The sequence below is a fragment of the Molothrus aeneus genome, chromosome 15 (genome assembly GCF_037042795.1).
Source record: "Molothrus aeneus isolate 106 chromosome 15, BPBGC_Maene_1.0, whole genome shotgun sequence".
In the NCBI taxonomy this organism is placed as follows: Eukaryota; Metazoa; Chordata; class Aves; order Passeriformes; family Icteridae; genus Molothrus; species Molothrus aeneus.
In genome coordinates, this window is record NC_089660.1 from 1342910 (window position 1) to 1360739 (window position 17830).

At 45.8% G+C, this 17830-nt stretch overlaps 3 protein-coding genes across 3 annotated transcripts in view; 1 reads left to right on the plus strand and 2 right to left on the minus strand.

Moving 5' to 3' along the window:
- AFF4 (ALF transcription elongation factor 4) overlaps nucleotides 1-8108 on the plus strand; it is a 30187-nt gene extending 22079 nt beyond the window's left edge. The window contains exons 18-21 of the mRNA XM_066559962.1: nucleotides 317-410; nucleotides 1110-1153; nucleotides 1937-2157; nucleotides 2705-8108. Coding sequence (XP_066416059.1) covers nucleotides 317-410; nucleotides 1110-1153; nucleotides 1937-2157; nucleotides 2705-2823 — 478 coding nt within the window. The 3' untranslated portion in view covers nucleotides 2824-8108. The remainder of the gene's footprint in view (nucleotides 1-316; nucleotides 411-1109; nucleotides 1154-1936; nucleotides 2158-2704) is intronic.
- A 680-nt stretch (nucleotides 8109-8788) lies between these two features.
- LEAP2 (liver enriched antimicrobial peptide 2) lies at nucleotides 8789-10696 on the minus strand. Its single transcript, XM_066559984.1, has 3 exons — nucleotides 10523-10696; nucleotides 9947-10098; nucleotides 8789-8989 (listed from the first exon to the last, which is right to left on the minus strand). Exons 1-3 carry the CDS (start codon nucleotides 10577-10579, stop codon nucleotides 8953-8955), a joined length of 246 nt encoding a protein of 81 aa, XP_066416081.1. The 5' UTR covers nucleotides 10580-10696; the 3' UTR covers nucleotides 8789-8952.
- Nucleotides 10697-14866: 4170 nt separating this feature from the next.
- Nucleotides 14867-15792, minus strand: UQCRQ (ubiquinol-cytochrome c reductase complex III subunit VII). The gene is made up of 2 exons (XM_066559983.1): nucleotides 15554-15792; nucleotides 14867-15100 (listed from the first exon to the last, which is right to left on the minus strand). The coding sequence occupies exons 1-2, from the start codon at nucleotides 15705-15707 to the stop codon at nucleotides 15006-15008; spliced, it is 249 nt and encodes an 82-aa protein (XP_066416080.1). The 5' UTR covers nucleotides 15708-15792; the 3' UTR covers nucleotides 14867-15005.
- Between the last annotated feature and the right edge of the window lie 2038 nt (nucleotides 15793-17830).

Sequence of the window (17830 nt, forward strand, 5' to 3'; positions counted from 1 at the left end):
TCAGGGCAGAGCAGAGGGCAGGCCCTGGCAGGGGCTCAGAGGAGCAGTAAATGAACCCCTTGCCTCAACTGGGTGGTGCCTCCCAAGCCCAGCAGCAGCACTGAGAGTTCAGTTCCAGCTCGAGGCACACGGAGCTGTTCCAGTTCTGAATTCCCTTCAGGATTTCAAGGTGGTTGTGGATTTTCTGGTTGAGTTACAACTTGAGGGCTGAGTTGGCAGAGAGAACATCATGACCACAGCTATTAGATTTTTGAAATTCAATGAGTTGAGATAAACCTGACTTTAATTATGACTGATTTGTCCTGTCTTTGGGCAGCCTTCGGTGCCAAGCTCTGCTGTACCTGAGGCTTTTCAAACTGAAAAAGGAAAGTGCATTGAAATACTCCAAAACTCTGACTGAACATCTGAAGGTAATTGCATCTGTATTTTCTGAACAATAAAACCTAATGGTGTGGAAGCTCTACATAATTTTAAGTTCCCAAATCCAGTTTCAGACTGCTGCATGTGGACACCTGTTTAGAGCTGGACTTGAAGGTGTTTTAAAGCTGGGCAGAGCTTTAAAACCTTTTTTAAAACCCAGGACCCTGCTGGTCCTGGCATGACAGCTCTGTTAATTTGATCTTCTTTAATACATGTAGTAGACTTCAAGTTGGTTGCAGTGGGATGTTGGCTGGGTTTAGGGAAATTACCCATGAATTTATCTAAATTTCTGTGCAGCTGGTTCTGAAGCTTCCAGCTCTCAGTGCTGAGAGGAAACAGGCTCATCACATACCCAGTCTCTCAGATTTGGGATATCTTCAATTGTTCACTGCCAGTGATAAGAGTCTTTCTGTTAAAGGGCTGAAAAAATCTCAAATGTTCCCATAAGGGACAATGGGCTAATACTTGTTTGTTTTGCTAAAATAACCCCTTAATTTGTGTCTTGGCCATCAGTAAAAAAGGATATTTCCCTAAATTATAGTTTACTGTGATATTATTGAGAACATAACTTCAAAGTACAACTATGGAAAAAAACTTGGTTAAAAAGAACCAATTAAACAAGCAGATAAAATGTAACTAGTGAAAGTATAAGTACAAATCAGGTGAAATGTGTCTTTTTCCCCCCACAGAATTGCTACAATAATTCTCAAGCACCATCACCTGGTATGGGAAGGTGAGTGGTAAAAGCTGTTACTTCTATTTCTCAACTTAAAAGACATTTTCTCCATTTCCTGTGTGCCAGGGGGCTCAGGGAGCAGCTTTTGGGGTGGTTATTTGAAGGGTGTTGATTTTGATCCATTTTTTGTGTAATTATCATGGTGGAGGGAGGTGCTGCAGCTCTGCAGGGTTTGTCAGGGTAAAAAAGGAGCAGTGTGCCACTAACCCACAAACCATTCATCCCAGGGAGTTTTGGTGTTTAATTTAATGCTTCTCCCCCCAAACAAGAGCTTTGTTAGTGCTGCAAGGCCAGAGGTTACCAGCACGTGCAGGATTCTCTGTTCCATAGTTTAGCAATTGCTTCTGCTCTTTTAAACCCAATAATGGACCTTTGATAAATTATTGCATGAGTTTAAGGGTGGGGCCACTTCAGATTTCCATTGTGTTACCTGCAATAATGTAATACAGTGCAATATTCTGGCAGTGGAGTTACCAGGTAGCTGTAATTTTTTCTTAATGTTCATTTAAGCAATGAATTTAAGATTTTATTGAATTCTGAGATGCTGAGGTTTGGTAATTAGGTTTTGTAAGCTATAAATAATTATTGGAGGATCCTTAGCAGTTCCCAGTTCGAGATTCCCATTTGTTGTTGGGCAAATCCTGATTTTTGGTGGTCTCCTGATTTTGGGAGTGTTTTCCCATCCCACACCCTGAGTGTGGGCAGAGGGGACATCTCAGAGCATGGTGTGTCTAAAGCTGGTGCATTTCTGCCTTTCCATCTTGCCCTCTGGGTGAGCAGCAAACCTGTTGGGATGCCATCTCCAGTCTCTCCAAAGCTGTCTCCAGGGAATTCAGGAAATTACTCTTCTGGGGCAGCCAACCCTTCAGGGAGCGGGTCCTCGGTGACGATCCCGCAGCGCATCCATCAGATGGCTGCCAGCTACGTCCAGGTCACCTCCAACTTCCTCTATGCCACTGAAATCTGGGAACAAGCAGAACAGCTCTCGAGAGAGCAGAAAGGTAAGGGCTGCCTCGGGGGGATGGAAACCTCCAGAGGGGGCTGGAACACTCCCAGGCTTTGATTCTGTTGATGGAGCCCTGAGTGCTGAACCTCTGCAAAATCAGGGGGAATGTGACACCTTGGGTTGCAGGGATAACCCCCAGGCTGGGTGTTGTGGTTGTCAAGGTGGTGTTGGAGTTGTGACATAAAAATCTTTGCTGTGTTCCTGTGAAATGTTCAGTGTAGGAAGAGGAACTTGGTTCATTTCCCTTTCTGAAATTCTTTAGTAAAGACTTCTTAAGGAAGTTTGGCATAGTTTAGTTATTTTCAACTAATGAAATATAAATTTTAGGGGAAGACCAAGAAGTTTGGCAATAGTTTAGTTGTTTCCAAGCACTCTTGTGCAGAAGATTAAAGACATGGATTAGGAGTGACCTTTCTCCTTGACTCCCCACTCCCCCACCTCTCCTCATTCCCTTTCCCTCCACCCCAGCAGTGGCTGCTGGCACCTGGGGTTGGGTGTGGTTCCCAAGCGTGCTCCTTTAACGTGTGTTTGTGCTGTTGCAGAGTTCTTTGCAGAACTGGACAAGGTGATGGGGCCCCTGGTGTTTAACACGAGCATCATGACGGAGCTGGTGCGTTACACGCGGCAGGGCCTGCACTGGCTGCGCCTGGACGCCAAGTGAGGACCCGGCCCAGCCCAGCCCCTCTTCAGCTGCCTCTGATTCCTCTCCACAACACTGTGTCATGTCAATAAGGAAGACTGCCATAACACATTGCTTAGTTGACACTAAGAGCAAGGAATGCTTTCCCATGTCTCCCATCCTCATTTGTGTTTTGTGTTTAACCCCAAATCAGCTGGTTCATGGACTTCTCCAGTATTCCCGGTTTAAGTTATTTAAATATTTGAAAATTTGCTACGTAAAAGTTGTAGTTTTGCTGATCTGTCATGGATAGATCATTGGGATTCCGGTCACAATACATGAATAGTCAGTTTAAATCCTATTTATTTTAATTTTTTTTAATTTTAATTTTGAAAAGCCCCCTTTGGGGCTGGTTTTAGCTATTTCTTCTTCCCTAAATTTCCCCTTTTGAGTACTTAGAAATTAAACCTAGACACTTTATTTAAGTACGTTGTGAGCTTTGTTACTCTGTAATGTCTTGTGGTGGTAGAGCCTGTAAAAGGAACTAGGGTTGATAGGTTCTAATGAGTAGGGACACCATACTTCTCATGCCTAATGCCTATGAGTCGACTAATAAATGACAACTACAGATTTATTATTGCAGAATTTGTACTAAATAGAAAAGTTCCAGATATTCTTCTACGTATTGAGATACTTCATTTAAATGAATTATAAAGAAATTTATATGGAAAAATATTTAGCTGGATCTGCCTTGGATTGTTTCCAAGGCAGCTTCAAGCCATCGATTAACACTATAACAATCACAAAACATTACAGTAATTTGCATTTAATGTAACGTCCAGGCAATGGTGTAGGAATGACCTTCAGTTTGATGGGTGCGATGCAAACAGGAAGGGCTTTGGAAAAGGACAATCTCGTGCTTTTTTGCATCTCTTCATTTCAAATACCTTTTGTTTCCATGCTTGACACTTTTTGACAGTTACAAAATTGGGGAACTTTGTGGTTCCAAACGCAAGAGTAGCTCAGTTCCTACCAGAACGGTCATTTGCATCTTTTCCATTGACTGAGAAACCAGGAATCTTTAGTAGAACTCTAGGTCCATTTTGTCCTCTTAGGGTCTGCTGGGTGATGGACACTACAGGCTGGCAGCGCAGCAGCCGCCGTGGGGTGGGAGCAGAGCTGCTCCTGCAGGAAGCACTGTTCTGTGCAGGATGGATGGCAAACTTGGCTTTACCCCGTGCTAATGAAGGTCCCGTTCATGTCATGTAACGTCCACTCCCGAGGGGGCTGCTGGGTGCCACAGAGGGGTGGTGGAGCTGCAGGTGGCCCCTCTTCGAGTGCAAACCAAAGTACCTTTCCATGTGAGGTGCTTGTCTGAGTTAAAGGTTTCAAATGCTACTGCTTTCAGTATTGCTTAGTGCCCCCAACATGTCTGGTGTGCCTTATGCCTTACTTTTAGATGAAGATTTTATGAACTGTTTACAAGATGTTTTACAGCAGGACCAGGTATACTGTATGCAGTGGTCTTCTGCAGTACTTGGGTAAAATTCCATTTCCTTTTTCAAAGTCCCGGTGTCTGTCACACAAACTGACTCATCGTGGTAGTCTCCTTCCCCAGAGTCCAACTCTGAATCCTTTGGAGTGAGATTGTGGAATGCTGCTTTGTTTTCTCTCCCATTGAACCCTTTATTCTGTACCAGATATGAACGTGCATGTTCAGGAAAATTATTGCACTAAATTTTTTGTGTAGGTGTAGTTAAGTGCCAAAATCACGGCAACCTCGAGAGAAGGAATAGAATTCTACGCTCCTTAGTACTGCAGTATGTCCTATGGGCTTTAAGAGTTTAGAAGTTTTGCAAATTAGTAACCTACTACAAGGTAGCTGCATCTTCGTAGAGCTTCCTTTGCGTCCCAGCGTGTTTTGTACTTCCAGAAAAGCTTTGCTACGTCCGGATTGACAAACGGGGAACAGACCTGGGGCTCTCCCTGACTCGACTCTTCAGGTCTGTCGGAGCATCCTTTTTATGGAATCACTGTGCAAGGTCACCTTTCTGTTAGTCTTTGCTGTTGGAGACAGAACTCTGTACCCTCAAACTCCCCGCCGTGGGCATGGGACACTGTCAGCTGTGTTTCCTTTCCTCCTCTGAAGTGCCTCGCACACCTCTGACGCTGAGAAATCCCTTGGTAGAAGTTGCATTCGTGGGTGGGTTTGTGTGTAGTGCTGCACTAGCCAGCGTGGCTGTTCTTGGCTTGCTCCTTTGTGCACAGTCACCATTGCTGTCAGCAGGAATGGTGGCATCTCGGGGAATTTTTTTTCCTTAACTAGAGTCCCACAAATACCTTTTGGTGTCACGCAAAATCAACCCCTTGAAAACGCATCGCTTATCCCTAGAGCAGTGGATCTTAGAAATTGGCTTCAAACAACCAGAAGGCTTTTTTAGCATCATGTCAAAATGTGGACCTGAGCTGGTTGGAAGTGTCCCAGCTGAAGGGTGAGCTCCATGGTGGCCTATCCTCTGGAGTGCTGTCCCAGGCGTTGTGTCCGTGCAGGGGATCCGCAGGGCCTTGGCGATGGATAGGAAATGCCTTGTGCAGCTGGGGCTGGTGCAAACAGATCAGTTCAAACCTTACAATTCCAAAAGCATATCTTAATTTGGGATTGACCCTTGCTTCCAAGAGGAAAGTTCTGTACTTGATCAGATTTTATAGCCAAAAAAGAAAAAAGCAATTAAGTCCTAGGCTTCCATCCCTCTGCCAAAGCAGGAGGGCTCTGTCCCTGTCCTGGGCAGCTCCCAGCACCACAGGGGAGTGCAGGTCACAGGAGTGACTAAGGAGGGACTCCCCAATCCTGGCTTCCGAAATGATTCCCTGGACAGGGAATATGGATCAATACATATCAATGCTGTAATTTTAATCCCTTTGCTGATCAGGGCCCCAGTTGGTGAATCTTAAAAATGGCTCAATCAGACTAGGCTTGCTCAGCTATCTGTGCTGTTTGACTTTGCTCTCAGACTTGCAGGTTCCAGGTGATAAAGGTGCAAACCATTTATAATTCCAAACAAATCTTCAGGACCCCAGAGTAAACCAGCCCAAGAGTTTTGTTTTGATTTGAATCTCAGCCATAAAGCAGAGCAGACGGATGGCTCTCCTTGGCTTCGATGGCAGTATGCAATTTGTATTGTATGTGTCTTTTAATATATATGTATATATATATGACTCAGTCTGTCCAAAGTATATGTTATACTTGTTTTTAGATTATGGTGCAACTGACTATATTGATATATTATTTATTGAGTGCTGAGTCACCATCTTATTGGTGATAAATATTGCATATTATCCAGGAGTGCAATGTATATTCCTTTAGATTGCTGAGGCTTGATTGCTGTGGTAACAAAAAATGCCCTGAAATGTATTTATGAATGGCCCCAACACACAGAGAGTCAGAATTTATGGGAATGATGTAGCACTTGCCTGGGGCAAGTAAAATAAAGCCGTAGGCAGAGAATTACGGAGTTTGCCCAAAAGGCAAACTGCTGGAGAGAGAAACTACCTTTGCTGTATTTAATGTCATTTTCTGAACAGATCTTTGCTGTCACTGCAGTGTTTCCATTGAGGCAGATCCACAAGGGCCTGAGCAAGTCAAGTTTGAATTACCCATTGGGGAGTAAACAACTTCCAAATTCTTACCTTCACGACAAATCCTTGGGTCAGGGTTGAAACTTTTCCCTGTGCTGTGTCAGTGTTCTGGAAAACCCCTGTTCCCGAGCAGTGAGGTCAGTGCTGGGCATCCTGAAGGACAGAGAGGAGCCAGAGCTTTGCTCACCAACTCACCCAGATCCAGAGCTGTTCCAGGAGGGGCAGGAAGGGGCAGTGGGATCCTGCTGTGTCTGAGCTTTGGGGCTGTGGTGCCCCTGGGGAGGGAAGGGCTCCTGGGCTGGGCTCCCCTGGGCAGCTCAGGCTCAGCCCTGGCTGCTCTGGAGCAGCTCCAGCTGCTGTGGCAGCTCACAGGGAGCTGGGCTTGGTGTGGCCCTGCCTCCCTGCTTCCATTCCACCTGGGAGCTCAGTTCCCTGTGGCTGTGTGAGCTGGGCTTGGTGTGGCCATGCATCCATTGCTGGGAGCTCAATTCCCATGGCTGTGTGAGCTGGGCTTGGTGTGGCCCTGCCTCCCTGCTTCCATTCCTGGGAGCTCAGTTCCCATGGCTGTGTGAGCTGGGCTTGGTGTGGCCATGCTTCCATTCCTGGGAGCTCAGTTCCCATGGCTGTGTGAGCTGGCCTTGGTGTGGCCATGCATCCATTCCTGGGAGCTCAGTTCCCTGTGGCTGTGTGAGCTGGGCTTGGTGTGGCCCTGCCTCCCTGCTTCCATTCCACCTGGGAGCTCAGTTCCCATGGCTGTGTGAGCTGGCCTTGGTGTGGCCCTGCCTCCCTGCTTCCATTCCTGGGAGCTCAGTTCCCATGGCTGTGTTCCTTTGGGGCAGCCTGCCCCAGTCCCCAGTCCTGTCCCAGCACCGGCTCCTGGCGCTGCCTTGGCATTCCACATCCCAAACTCTACTCCAAGGACCAGGCATGACTTTCCAAGCACAGTTCCTGACATTTGTATCTGGTCCCCCTTTTAAATTGTTTTAAAAAAATTTTGTATATGGAGGATAAAGTGCTTATATATTTATTAAAAATCCTTTATCTTATTTGAAATTATTATTTGGTGAAGAAGGGGTTTTTCTTTTGGGGGAGGGCTGGGGAGGGGAGGTAACTTTTAACCTGTCACTTATAAATGAAGCCCTGATTAATCCTACAGAAAGGTACTATTAGTAACTAATGGGATGTCTCTGTTTTATGCTTTGTACATGACAAGTCCATGTGTTACATTTTGTTTTCTATCAAAAGATTTGGGCATCTGTCTTCAACCAAAACCAGAAAAAATAGAAACAAACTGTGATTTTATTTGTTGCAATACATTTGAAATTTCAAAGGGTACTTTGGGGCTCAAAATTAGGATTTCTAAGTCAGTATGTGCATTTCACGTAATAAAGCTGTTAATGGTGAGCAAAGTATTATATACTAACTAGATTTTTTCCACATCTGTATAGTATATTCTATGTATTTTGTGGTATTGAGATTATAGAAAGTTTAGTGTCTGAAACATGCGTTTAATGTGTATTTTTAAACAAATTTATGGCAATTAAAATATTTGGAGAAAAGGGTATCACATTTCAATTTGTAAAGATCTTTTTAACTACTGTGTCATTAAAATGCTTTGTACAATGCAAAACTGTAACTGGAGAAACTAAGTTTAATAAATATCAAATAGATTTTCTGTATTAAACTGCCAACCCCCTGTGCTTGTATCTGTTTTGTGGGCCCTTCTCCTTCCTGGAAGTGCATTTTTAGGCAGAATTTTCTTTCATTGATCCTATTCCTCTGTGAAACAAAAGAAAAGTAACATCCAGTGTGCGTGTCCAGACTTGCTGATATTTTTTTTTTTGTCTTTCAGCCTCCAAGTCGACATCCAACACATCAAAACAGCATTTTGATCAATTCATTTTAAGACAGGAGAGAAGGTCAGTGGCAAAAGTCAGTCTAGGACATGTATTTAAGTAAATTTGATTAGAAGTAATTAAAAGTAAATAGTTCTCATTCCACTTATTGCTGGATATATTTAGGGTATTTGAATTGCTATCAGTATTATCAGTTTGGCTCCCTCTTTCCAACAGGCCTTTATCAGAGGGCTGATAAGAGCTAGACTGGGAGGGGATGGGCTGTGATCTACTTTAGCTCTTGCCAGGGGGAAGGAGAAATGTCCAAAGTCTGCCTGGAACTGAGCCCCAGCTCTGTGCTCACCATCCACTTTGCTCAAGATACAAGGAAAACCAAACTACTTTGCTGAATATATATTTTAATTCACACCTTCAAATAAATAATAGGAAGCATTACAAAAAAACCAAACGAGCAGGAGATGCAGAGCCCTTTTATTGAGCTTGGCCAGAGGCCTCCAGAGGCGTGGCTGGGGAGGAGATGCTCTTGTGCTCCTTGAAGTCCTTTCATCAGCACATGTGACAGAAATATTAAATACTCTGCTTGCTTGAGGCCCTTGCAGCTCCTGAGCAGTCAATAAATACATCCCAAGTGTGTGGAGCATGGTCAGCAGTAACAGTGCAGGCTGTGCTTGGTGCCAGCTCACGCTGACGCCGTGGAGAGGAGGCAGCGGTTTTTCCTGGGGACAAAAAGCATCATGAGGCACTGAGGGCTGGGGCTGCCTTGCCAGGCTCAGCCAGGGGTCCCAGGTACATCTTTGTGTCCCTGTGCCAGCAGTGCTGGGTTCAGGCATTCTGTATTTCCCCTCAACTATTCAGTCTTGATTCATTTTTTGATCTTTGCTTTCCATCAGAATTGCAAACATAGCATAGCAGCCCACCCACCCTGTCCTATTTACTGACTTATCCTAATAATTTACAATATAAAATAAACTTATTTATAATAATAGTCATTAATAATAGGATGTACATATAGTATATAATCTCTATATTATTATTTATTATATGTACTATATTATATATAGTATATAATATTCATTAATAATAGGATATGCTTATCTGTTACTGCTGTTTACATATAGTAGAAAATTATTTTCTATCTTGTCTCTGAGTATTAGTATATGTGTACAACAGGTGCCATAGAAAATCATCTTTCAGTAAGTAATTAACTAATAATTTTAACTAATCAATTTATGTGTAGTTGGACAATTTGCTCATGCCTAATGAGAACTAAATAGCTTTTGATATGGTAGTTGCTTTTTAAAATATGAGCTTAAATATAATCACCCTAAAGTGATTAATTTTGAGTAAGATACCAATACAAGCTTTTCACTTTTTGTTAGTACATGCTTTAGAAGGAAGGATTAATGGGAATGTCTATAAATTGCCCAAAAGCTGTCTGGAGCCCTTTGTTCTCTTTGCCCAGCTGGGTTATTTGGGGTTGCAGTGAAAGGACTGGGGCTGGCACTCGGGAGACCTGGACTCTGCTCTGTTTGTTCTGCTTGCTAAAGAGTCTGAGGCTGTTACCCCATCCCTATTCCTGGTATCTTTTTTTATGCACAGAGCGACCTCTGGATCCTGTTTGGAGGAGCCCAGGTGGGAGTTCCTGCACACAGCCGTGTGCTGAGCGAGCTTACCTGCAGAGCATGGTGAGGCACTCGCTGTTGTCCCTGCACGAGGCCCCGATGGGTCTCAGGGACACCCCTCTCCAGAAGGGCGTCATCCGCCGCTGCCGGGCGCTGCGGGGCTGGCCCTGGGGCTGCCTCGGGGACAGGGACACGCCGTGGCTCTGAAACAGAGCAGGGTGACTGTCAGCACACGTGGCAGCTGCAGCGCTCCCTGTTCGGCTGCTGAGGTCAACAGTCTTCATTCTAAGTGAAGCTTAACATGAAATCGCTCTGGTTTGCAGATTGCAGCACCCTCAGGGTAAAGCATGGCTTGCAGCCTGACCCCAAAGAAATATCTACCCAAATTAGTGATGGTTTTCATCTTCTGGGGAGTGAAGGCAGAATCACTGGCTGAGCTATGGCTCAGAGTAGCCCAGTACTCAATAGGCAGTAACTACATTTTTTTGATGCTGAATCCTGTAAAAAGCCCTGCTGTCACATCTTAACTCCTGCCAGTTGTCCATCCAGATCATAACAGCTTTTATGGACTGCCTGTCCTTTGAATTAGCCCTTTAAATAGTTTATTTCAGTATGGTCTCAGTTTACCTGGCTGAGCAGCAGTGAGCAGAGCAGAAGGGCTGCCATCACTTTCCACCAGTGCATCTTCCCAGCGGGAGCTGTCACTTGGAGCAGCTATGGGCAGAGGAGGCACAAAGAGCTCCAGTCAGGACTTCCCAGACTGTCAGCTACATTTTTATAGACTTCATTCTCTTATCATTGCATCAGCTGCCAGATATTACAGGAGCAAAGTTCGCTTTGGAGCAAGAGGGAATTGCTAAGTCTACATCTGCTGCAGTGATCTGGTTCAAGGCCTGTCTCGAGCTAATGATTTACTCCCCTCCCACTTGTACTTTGTCTGGTCAGTTGTGCTGACCCCTTGTGCCAGCTGTTCCTTTTTTTAAAGCCCTCCTAAGATGTTACCAGAATTCCATGGTCTGTTTGTAAGCAAAAGGGGGCCTGGCCCAAATTATTGTGGTCAAGATCAAAAGCCTAATTTAACTTCTGTAGCTCTGAGTTAGCCAACCAGGGATAAGGGTTGTCTTACCAAACTGATTTGGAGCAGAGAATTGTGCTTTTGATTTGTTTCTCACTCTTGGTACATGAAAGAACCATAAGGAAGTTGCTTAACCTTTATTTCCAGGCACACAGTGCTCAAAAAGCAGGTGTAACACTTTCCAGCTGGGTTTGGGAAAATGTGTGATAACTCACAGAGCTCTTCCCCCAGGAATCCCAAGGTGTCAAAGATAATCATCTCTAGGTAAATAATGGAAGAGGCTGCTCAGGGCATGTCTGGAGCTGAGGAGCTCCATGTGCAGCCTGTGGTTTCATGGATGAGCCATCTCTGCCCCAAGCTGTGTCACTCACCATCAGGCTTCCAGAAGTGCCAGCATCTCCCGTGGGGGTGGAGGGGCTCATTGTCATTGAGAAGAAAATTCAGTTTTTCCATTGTGGGGTGAGGTTGCAGCAGCAGAGAGAGGGTTGAGCACAGCTGGTGCCTCTCATCTCCTCTCCCCTTTGCCTACACACTTGTGCCTGTCCCAGTGTCTCGTGGCTCCTCACCTGTGGGATCCTGTGGATCTCATTGGATGGGGCTTGGAGCAACCTGGGCTACTGAAAGTGGGGGGAACTGCAAGAGCTTTAAGGGCCTTTCCAACCCAAACCACGCTGTGGTTCTGCTGGCACCCACCTCTGTCAGGTCAAGACACCTGAGATTGCAGAGTGATATAGAGAATTCCAACCTGTGTCACTGTGTGCAGGTTTTGGAACACTGTTGGAATTCAAGTAAATACTTTATAAAGTATAAGTGTATAATGAACTGTTTTAGCTAAATTGTAAATACAGATCTGGATGTCACAGGCTCTATTTCTCTGATTGCTTAATATGAAGGCACAAGTGCCAGCGTGGAGGACAAGTGACTTAGATTAAGATAATGCTGCGATGTCAGATGATTTCCCCTTAGCCCAAATTTCCCTGGGATGAAAAGAAAAACCTTCCCAGCACAGTGTACAATCACTATTTGATCATTCCCATCATAGGATGGTTCTTGCACACCTTCTTCTGCCCTATTTGTTTTGCTTCTCTGGGAGGAGGAAGCAAAATTTTCATTATTTCACCTTCTTGGATCTTAAAAAGGGAAGGAAATGGGACAGTAAATCATGGCAGACAAGTAGCTGAACTTAAGAAGTTTATTTTATATTTGGGTGTGAATTTCTCAGTTGTTTTTCCCATGGAGTCCTTCCTTTTCATGTAACTGAGTTCTAATTTCTGCTGTTTCCACCAGGCACTAGTACAGAACACAAAGGAGGACAAGCAGCAGGAGCCCTGACTACTTCCATGAAGCACAGGGTTTGGAAGAGCAGCAGAGCCCTCTGTAAGTCATTGTCTCAGCTTTTCTGGCTGGGGAAGGCTGATACTTTGTGATGATAGATCAGAATTGTTGTCTGTACCTCTGGGTCACTAATAGCATCAGACTGTCCCAGTCAGGCAGCAAACTGCTCTGTGCAAGAAATTGGGGGAAAAAAGAGAATAACAGCTGGTCCTTTCCATTCCCTCAATTCCCACAGGCCAGTAAGACCCCACAGCAGAGACGTGAGGAAAGAAACACAAAATCTTGCTCTGTTGCCACTTCTAATAATTGCCCAAAGGAGAACAGAAATAAATGAGTGAAAACTTCTCAAGCCCCTTGTTCAGATTCTGAAATGCCCATGGGTCGAACTCCCACTGCCACAAGGCTTGCAGGAGCCATCCCAGCTGGGAATGGGGCCTGCATCCGAGGTGGAGGTTGGCAGGGCAGGATTAGGATAGGTGGGCACAGTTGCAGGATGGCAGGGCAGGGTTGGGATGGCTGGGAAGGTTTGGGCTGGGTGGGCACAGTTGCAGGAGGGCAGGGGAAGGGGCAGGGGAGGGCTGGGAAGGTTCAGGGGGGTGGGCAGGGTGACAGGATGGCAGGGCTGGGATGGGGCAGGGCAGGGTAGCAGCAGGGTGCTGTGGAGCAGCTCGGTGCTGACCCTGTCCCTCCGTGCTGACCCTGCCGGGGCCGGCGCGTGGCCGCAGTGCCGCTGTCCCTCTGTCCTTCTGTCCCTCTGTCCCTGTGTTTGCGTTGGTCTGGCCCCGGGGCCAGGCACGGTTCAGCCGTCTGTGAGCAGGAGCAGGGACCTTGTGAGAGCCCCGAGCAGCGCTGGGACAGCACACGGTGACAGAGCTGCTGAGGCACAGCTGCACGGGGCTGGCACTGAGGCCACCCCTCTGTGGCTCTCAGAGGCGCCGTGAGCAGGACACACGTTCTGAATGAAACAGCTCGGGGAGAGGGATTTTATACAGGCACACAGTGACAGATGTGGGGGAATGGCTTCAAACTGCCAGAGGCACGGTTAGATGGGATATTGGGAATGTTCCCTGGGAGGCCCTGACACACATTTCCCAGAGCAGCTGTGGCTGCCCCTGCATCCCTGCAGGTGTCCAGGGCCAGGCTGGACAGGGCTTGGAGCAACCTGGGATAGTGGAAGTTGTCCCTGCCCATGGCAGGGGTGGCACTGGAGGGGCTTTGAGGTCTCTTCTGGGATAAATCTGCCTCCATACATCTCTGCCAGCTCACAGCCACAGCAGCCAGTTTGTTGCTCCCCACTTGCCTAAGCTGCCTAGAAAATAGCAGTGACCCAAAATGCAGTTAAGCACAGAATATTTTTGGGACAACTTGGGAACAGTGGCTGATTGATTTTATTGCTACTTATGCCAACCTCAGGTTGTGCTTGGAGGAAAGAGGCTGAGCTGGGTCTCACGTGCTCTGGTCCCTAAAATACTCCAGCACTGAGCTATAAAAATTGCATCGCCCCAGCTTCCTGAAGTGAGAGCATCATTGTCTTCCTGACAGCCCAGCCCTGAGCACACAGGGAAACGTCATTCCTGCCCTGCAGATAAGATAAACTCCCAGGACAGCTCCAGGAATAGCACAGCAGGAACACCAACGTGTTGCTCTGCATGGGGTGGGAGCTGGAGGCAGTCACTGGAACACTGCGAGGAAAAAATTAGGATAAAGGAACCAGCCAGGTGTTCTGAGCTTCCAACAGTGAAGGTGTTTCTACACTCAGAGACACAGGGTGAATTTTGTCACCCTGTGTCAACTTTATTACCAGCAGCTGATTTTTAATCATCTTCAGGCATTAAACAGTCTTGCTTCTCCTGACATTTTCAAGAAGGTTCTGATGCAGCCTCTTACCATTGATCAGATATCAGAGTGTAGTTAATTACCCAATTAACATTGGCATAACTAGGTAATTAGAATCATAGGATCAGAGAACAGCCCAGGTTGGAAGGGACCTTGGCAGATCAGCTGGTGCAGGCATCTGTGGGAAGGGAGCCCAGAGGTTACCTGGCACCCCGTCCAGTCACCTCCTGAAACCACCAGGCTGTTCCAGGGACGGATTGTTCTCACTGGAAAAAATTCCTTTGTTACACAGAGATGAAACCTCTCCTGGTGCAGCCTGTACCTGTTCCCCTTCATCTTCTGCCCAGGGCTCCCATAAAGAGCGAGCCTCCGGCCAGAGGTCAGAGTCCATCCCAAATCCCAAGCCACCAGCCAGCCCATCCAGCTTTAATCAATACCAAACCAGGCAGTGTTTGTTTTTCACAGATCTCACGGCTGGAGCAAAAGCAGTGGCCAGTGATGGGAAAAATAAAGGGGACAAGGAACAATTTCAAACCAGCCCTCGTTGCACTTTATACTGAGGAATATTTCAAAGAACCAGGAATTACGAAGGCTGGAAGTGCTTTAAGATAAAACATCCGAGCACATGGAACTTCAGCCTGATTATCGGCCTGTACAGAGAGAACCAGACAAGGGATTTGATGCTCCTCACCTCAAACAGCTCAAGACACGGATTTCACACAGAGTCATGGGGCAAAGTTACAGTTTATTAGCCAAGGCTTATCTCCCTGTTAATCCCCTCCGGCCATGGGAACAAGCACAGCAGGTCCCCGGGAGCTCCGGAGCCACGTGGGCACTGCTCCTGGTCACTGGCACTGCTCCTGCTCACTGGTCACGCTCGTAGTCAGCCGGGTTCTTCCTCTTGAGCCGCTCGAACTCCTGCGTCCCCCAGGAATAAATGAGGTAACCGAGGGCTAGGGCTGCCAGGGACAGAGGACAGGCACGGTCAGGGGACACCACAATGAGGGGACACTGCTAGAAAGGGACACTCTCCATAAAGCGACAGTGGGACGAGGGAACGCTGCTCTAAGGGAATAATGCATTGAGGGTACACTGCAGTAAGGGGAAATTCACAATAAAGTGGCATACGATGCAGTGACAGGACACCTACAAAAGGATACTGCAGGGAGGGGACACTGGGATTTCACCACACGGGGACACTGGGAGAAGGGGATTTCACCACACGGGGACACTGGGAGAATGGAATATTCACAATATGGGGACACCGCAGAGGGGACACTGCACCGCAACACAGCACCTACCTCCTGCGACACAACAACATCCCACAACCCCCACCCTGCCCCAGTGCTTCCCCTCCCCAGATTTACACTACAAAGGAGGTACAAAAAAGAGGGAATCCCCCCCGTACTCACGGGGCACCACCTTCAACACCTGGGAGGCGAAGCGGCGGGCCACGTTGGGGACGCTGTGGGACAGGACATTGGGGAAGGCTTGCTGCTCGAAGGGCGACAGGCTGTAGGAGATGACATGGCGCACCCGCGCCAGGTTCCCGAAGTGCTTCCCCATGGCCGCGGTGTCCGCTCGGTCTCGGTCACAGCGCAATGGCCGCCGCCCGCCCCGGAACTGCCTCGGCGAGGCCTTCCGGGGCACCGCGAGCGGCGCTTTCCGTTTGTAATAAACGGTAGAGGCGATGAAGTACGTGTGTGATAAATCACAGTTACACTAAAGTGTGTTTTTAACGGGCGATTTGTAATAAATGATGTGCGCCATAAACGGGCCCTGCCCTGAGGTGAAGGGGGGGGGGGGGGGGTGGTCACGCGAGGCACCTGCGCCGTGAGGGGCGGGGGGGGGGGGCGGTGCCTCAGAGCGGAAAACCGCCAAAAATAAATAATGAAGAAAAAAACCACTTTTGTGTGGCGATTGTGGAGCTCCCACGGAAAATAAATAATGGTCTGAGGAAAAACCCTATATTGTGTGGCGATTGTGGAGTTCCGATGGAAAATAAATAATGGTCTGAGGAAAAAAAAACCACTTTTCGTGTGGCGATTGTGGAGTTCCGATGAACAGCCGAAGTGTCTGAAGCAGAAAATCGTGGAATTATGGAAGAGTTTGCGCTGGAAAAGGCTTTTAAAGGTTAAATATCCCGCCACAACTCCCTTCCCCACCCCGCAATGAGCATCCTAAACAATATTGGAATTATTATTAGAATATAACTGAATTATCAGTTTGTGATATAACTATCACATAACTGAAATCACTATTAGACTGTATTAGATATCTTCAATATTACTGGAATTATCAATAGAGTCTATAATTATTAGACTGTATTAGACATATTCCATATTATTCAAATTATAGAATATATTCAGCATCAAACTTATTTAAATTACTATTAGAATATATTAGAGATCTTCAACGTTATGGCAATTATAATTAGAATATATTAGAATTATATCAGCTTCCACATTAACAGATAATTGTTAGGATTACTATAATATAATTAATCATCTTCCACATAATTGAAATTATTAGAAGATACTAGAATTGTTAGGCATATTTAACATTATTGGAATTATTATTAGACTAGATGAGAATGGTTAGAATACTAGACATTTTCACCATGATATGAATTATAGTAGAATTATTAGATTGTATTTGACATTTTCAACTTTATTTGGATCATTATGCTCTATTAGACATATTTGCCATTATTTAAACTAATATTATACTATATTAGATTCGTTAGAATATGTTAAACATCTTAAACATCTTCAACGTTGTTGGAATTATTATTAGAATATATTAGATAGGTTCAACATTATTGGTATTATTACAATATATTACACATATTTACTATATTATTATTGGAATTATTATACTATACTAAAGATGATACCCATTAATAGACTATTAGAATATATTAGGATTATTGGACTACATTAGACATTTCACCATAATTAGAAGGATTTGTCTCAGGAAACAATTCAATTTATTTTCTTTTCTGGCAGGTGAGCAAAGCCAAATTCCCAGAGTTTGAAGGGAAGAGCGGAAGTGATAGAATCCAAACTAACCCAGCTGCCCACAGTCCTGGCACCAGGATGGTTTTATATTCACTTTTTGGGCAGATTTGTGCTCCAGGAGCTCTCCAGACACCGCTCCATCCGTGGGTTCAGTGACCAGGTGCACCATCAGAGTGACACCCCTCAGCAGTCCCTGCCCTGCCAGGCTGAATTCCCAGCCTCTGGAGGTGCTCAGGATCTCAGGTAGGGGCTGGTTGGGTGACTGAGTGCAGAAAGTTACAGCATTTATTTATTAATCCATTAGCAAGTCAATGTTAAAGAATGTTCTGAACAAGTTTTACAAGATAGTGCCGCTCCACAGCCTTTAATTAACAAACAAACAAGAAAAATCCCCACTAAAGCTGAGAGGTTTGTGTATGAACCCCAAGTCCAGGAGGAGAAAACAAATCATAATAAATCAATTACAGTAAAAATTTGGTGTGAAAGCATCTAGAGTTGAGGCACTTGTTACCTACAGTTTCATTGTGAGAGGAAACAAAGCTGCAGCCCCACGCTTCAGAATATTAAACCCATTGAACAGCACTTACATCAACACATTTAAGGCTTTTAGAAGCCATTTTGGGGGATTAAGCTTTTTAGACAGTTCTTCCTACTCCAGAAGCTAGTGTG

Bases quoted from the DNA above. Each gene is read 5' to 3' on its own strand.
- LEAP2 (XM_066559984.1), bottom strand. From the start codon at position 10,579: ATGCACTGGTGGAAAGTGATGGCAGCCCTTCTGCTCTGCTCACTGCTG. The intron at 10,099-10,522 runs GTAAACTGAGAC...GCTCTGTTTCAG, and splicing joins GCTCACTGCTGCTCAGCCAG to AGCCACGGCGTGTCCCTGTC. The intron at 8,990-9,946 runs GTAAGCTCGCTC...TTTTGTCCCCAG, and splicing joins TGCCTCACCATGCTCTGCAG to GAAAAACCGCTGCCTCCTCT.
- UQCRQ (XM_066559983.1), bottom strand. From the start codon at position 15,707: ATGGGGAAGCACTTCGGGAACCTGGCGCGGGTGCGCCATGTCATCTCC. The intron at 15,101-15,553 runs GTGAGTACGGGG...TGTCCCTGGCAG, and splicing joins GGTGTTGAAGGTGGTGCCCC to CCCTAGCCCTCGGTTACCTC.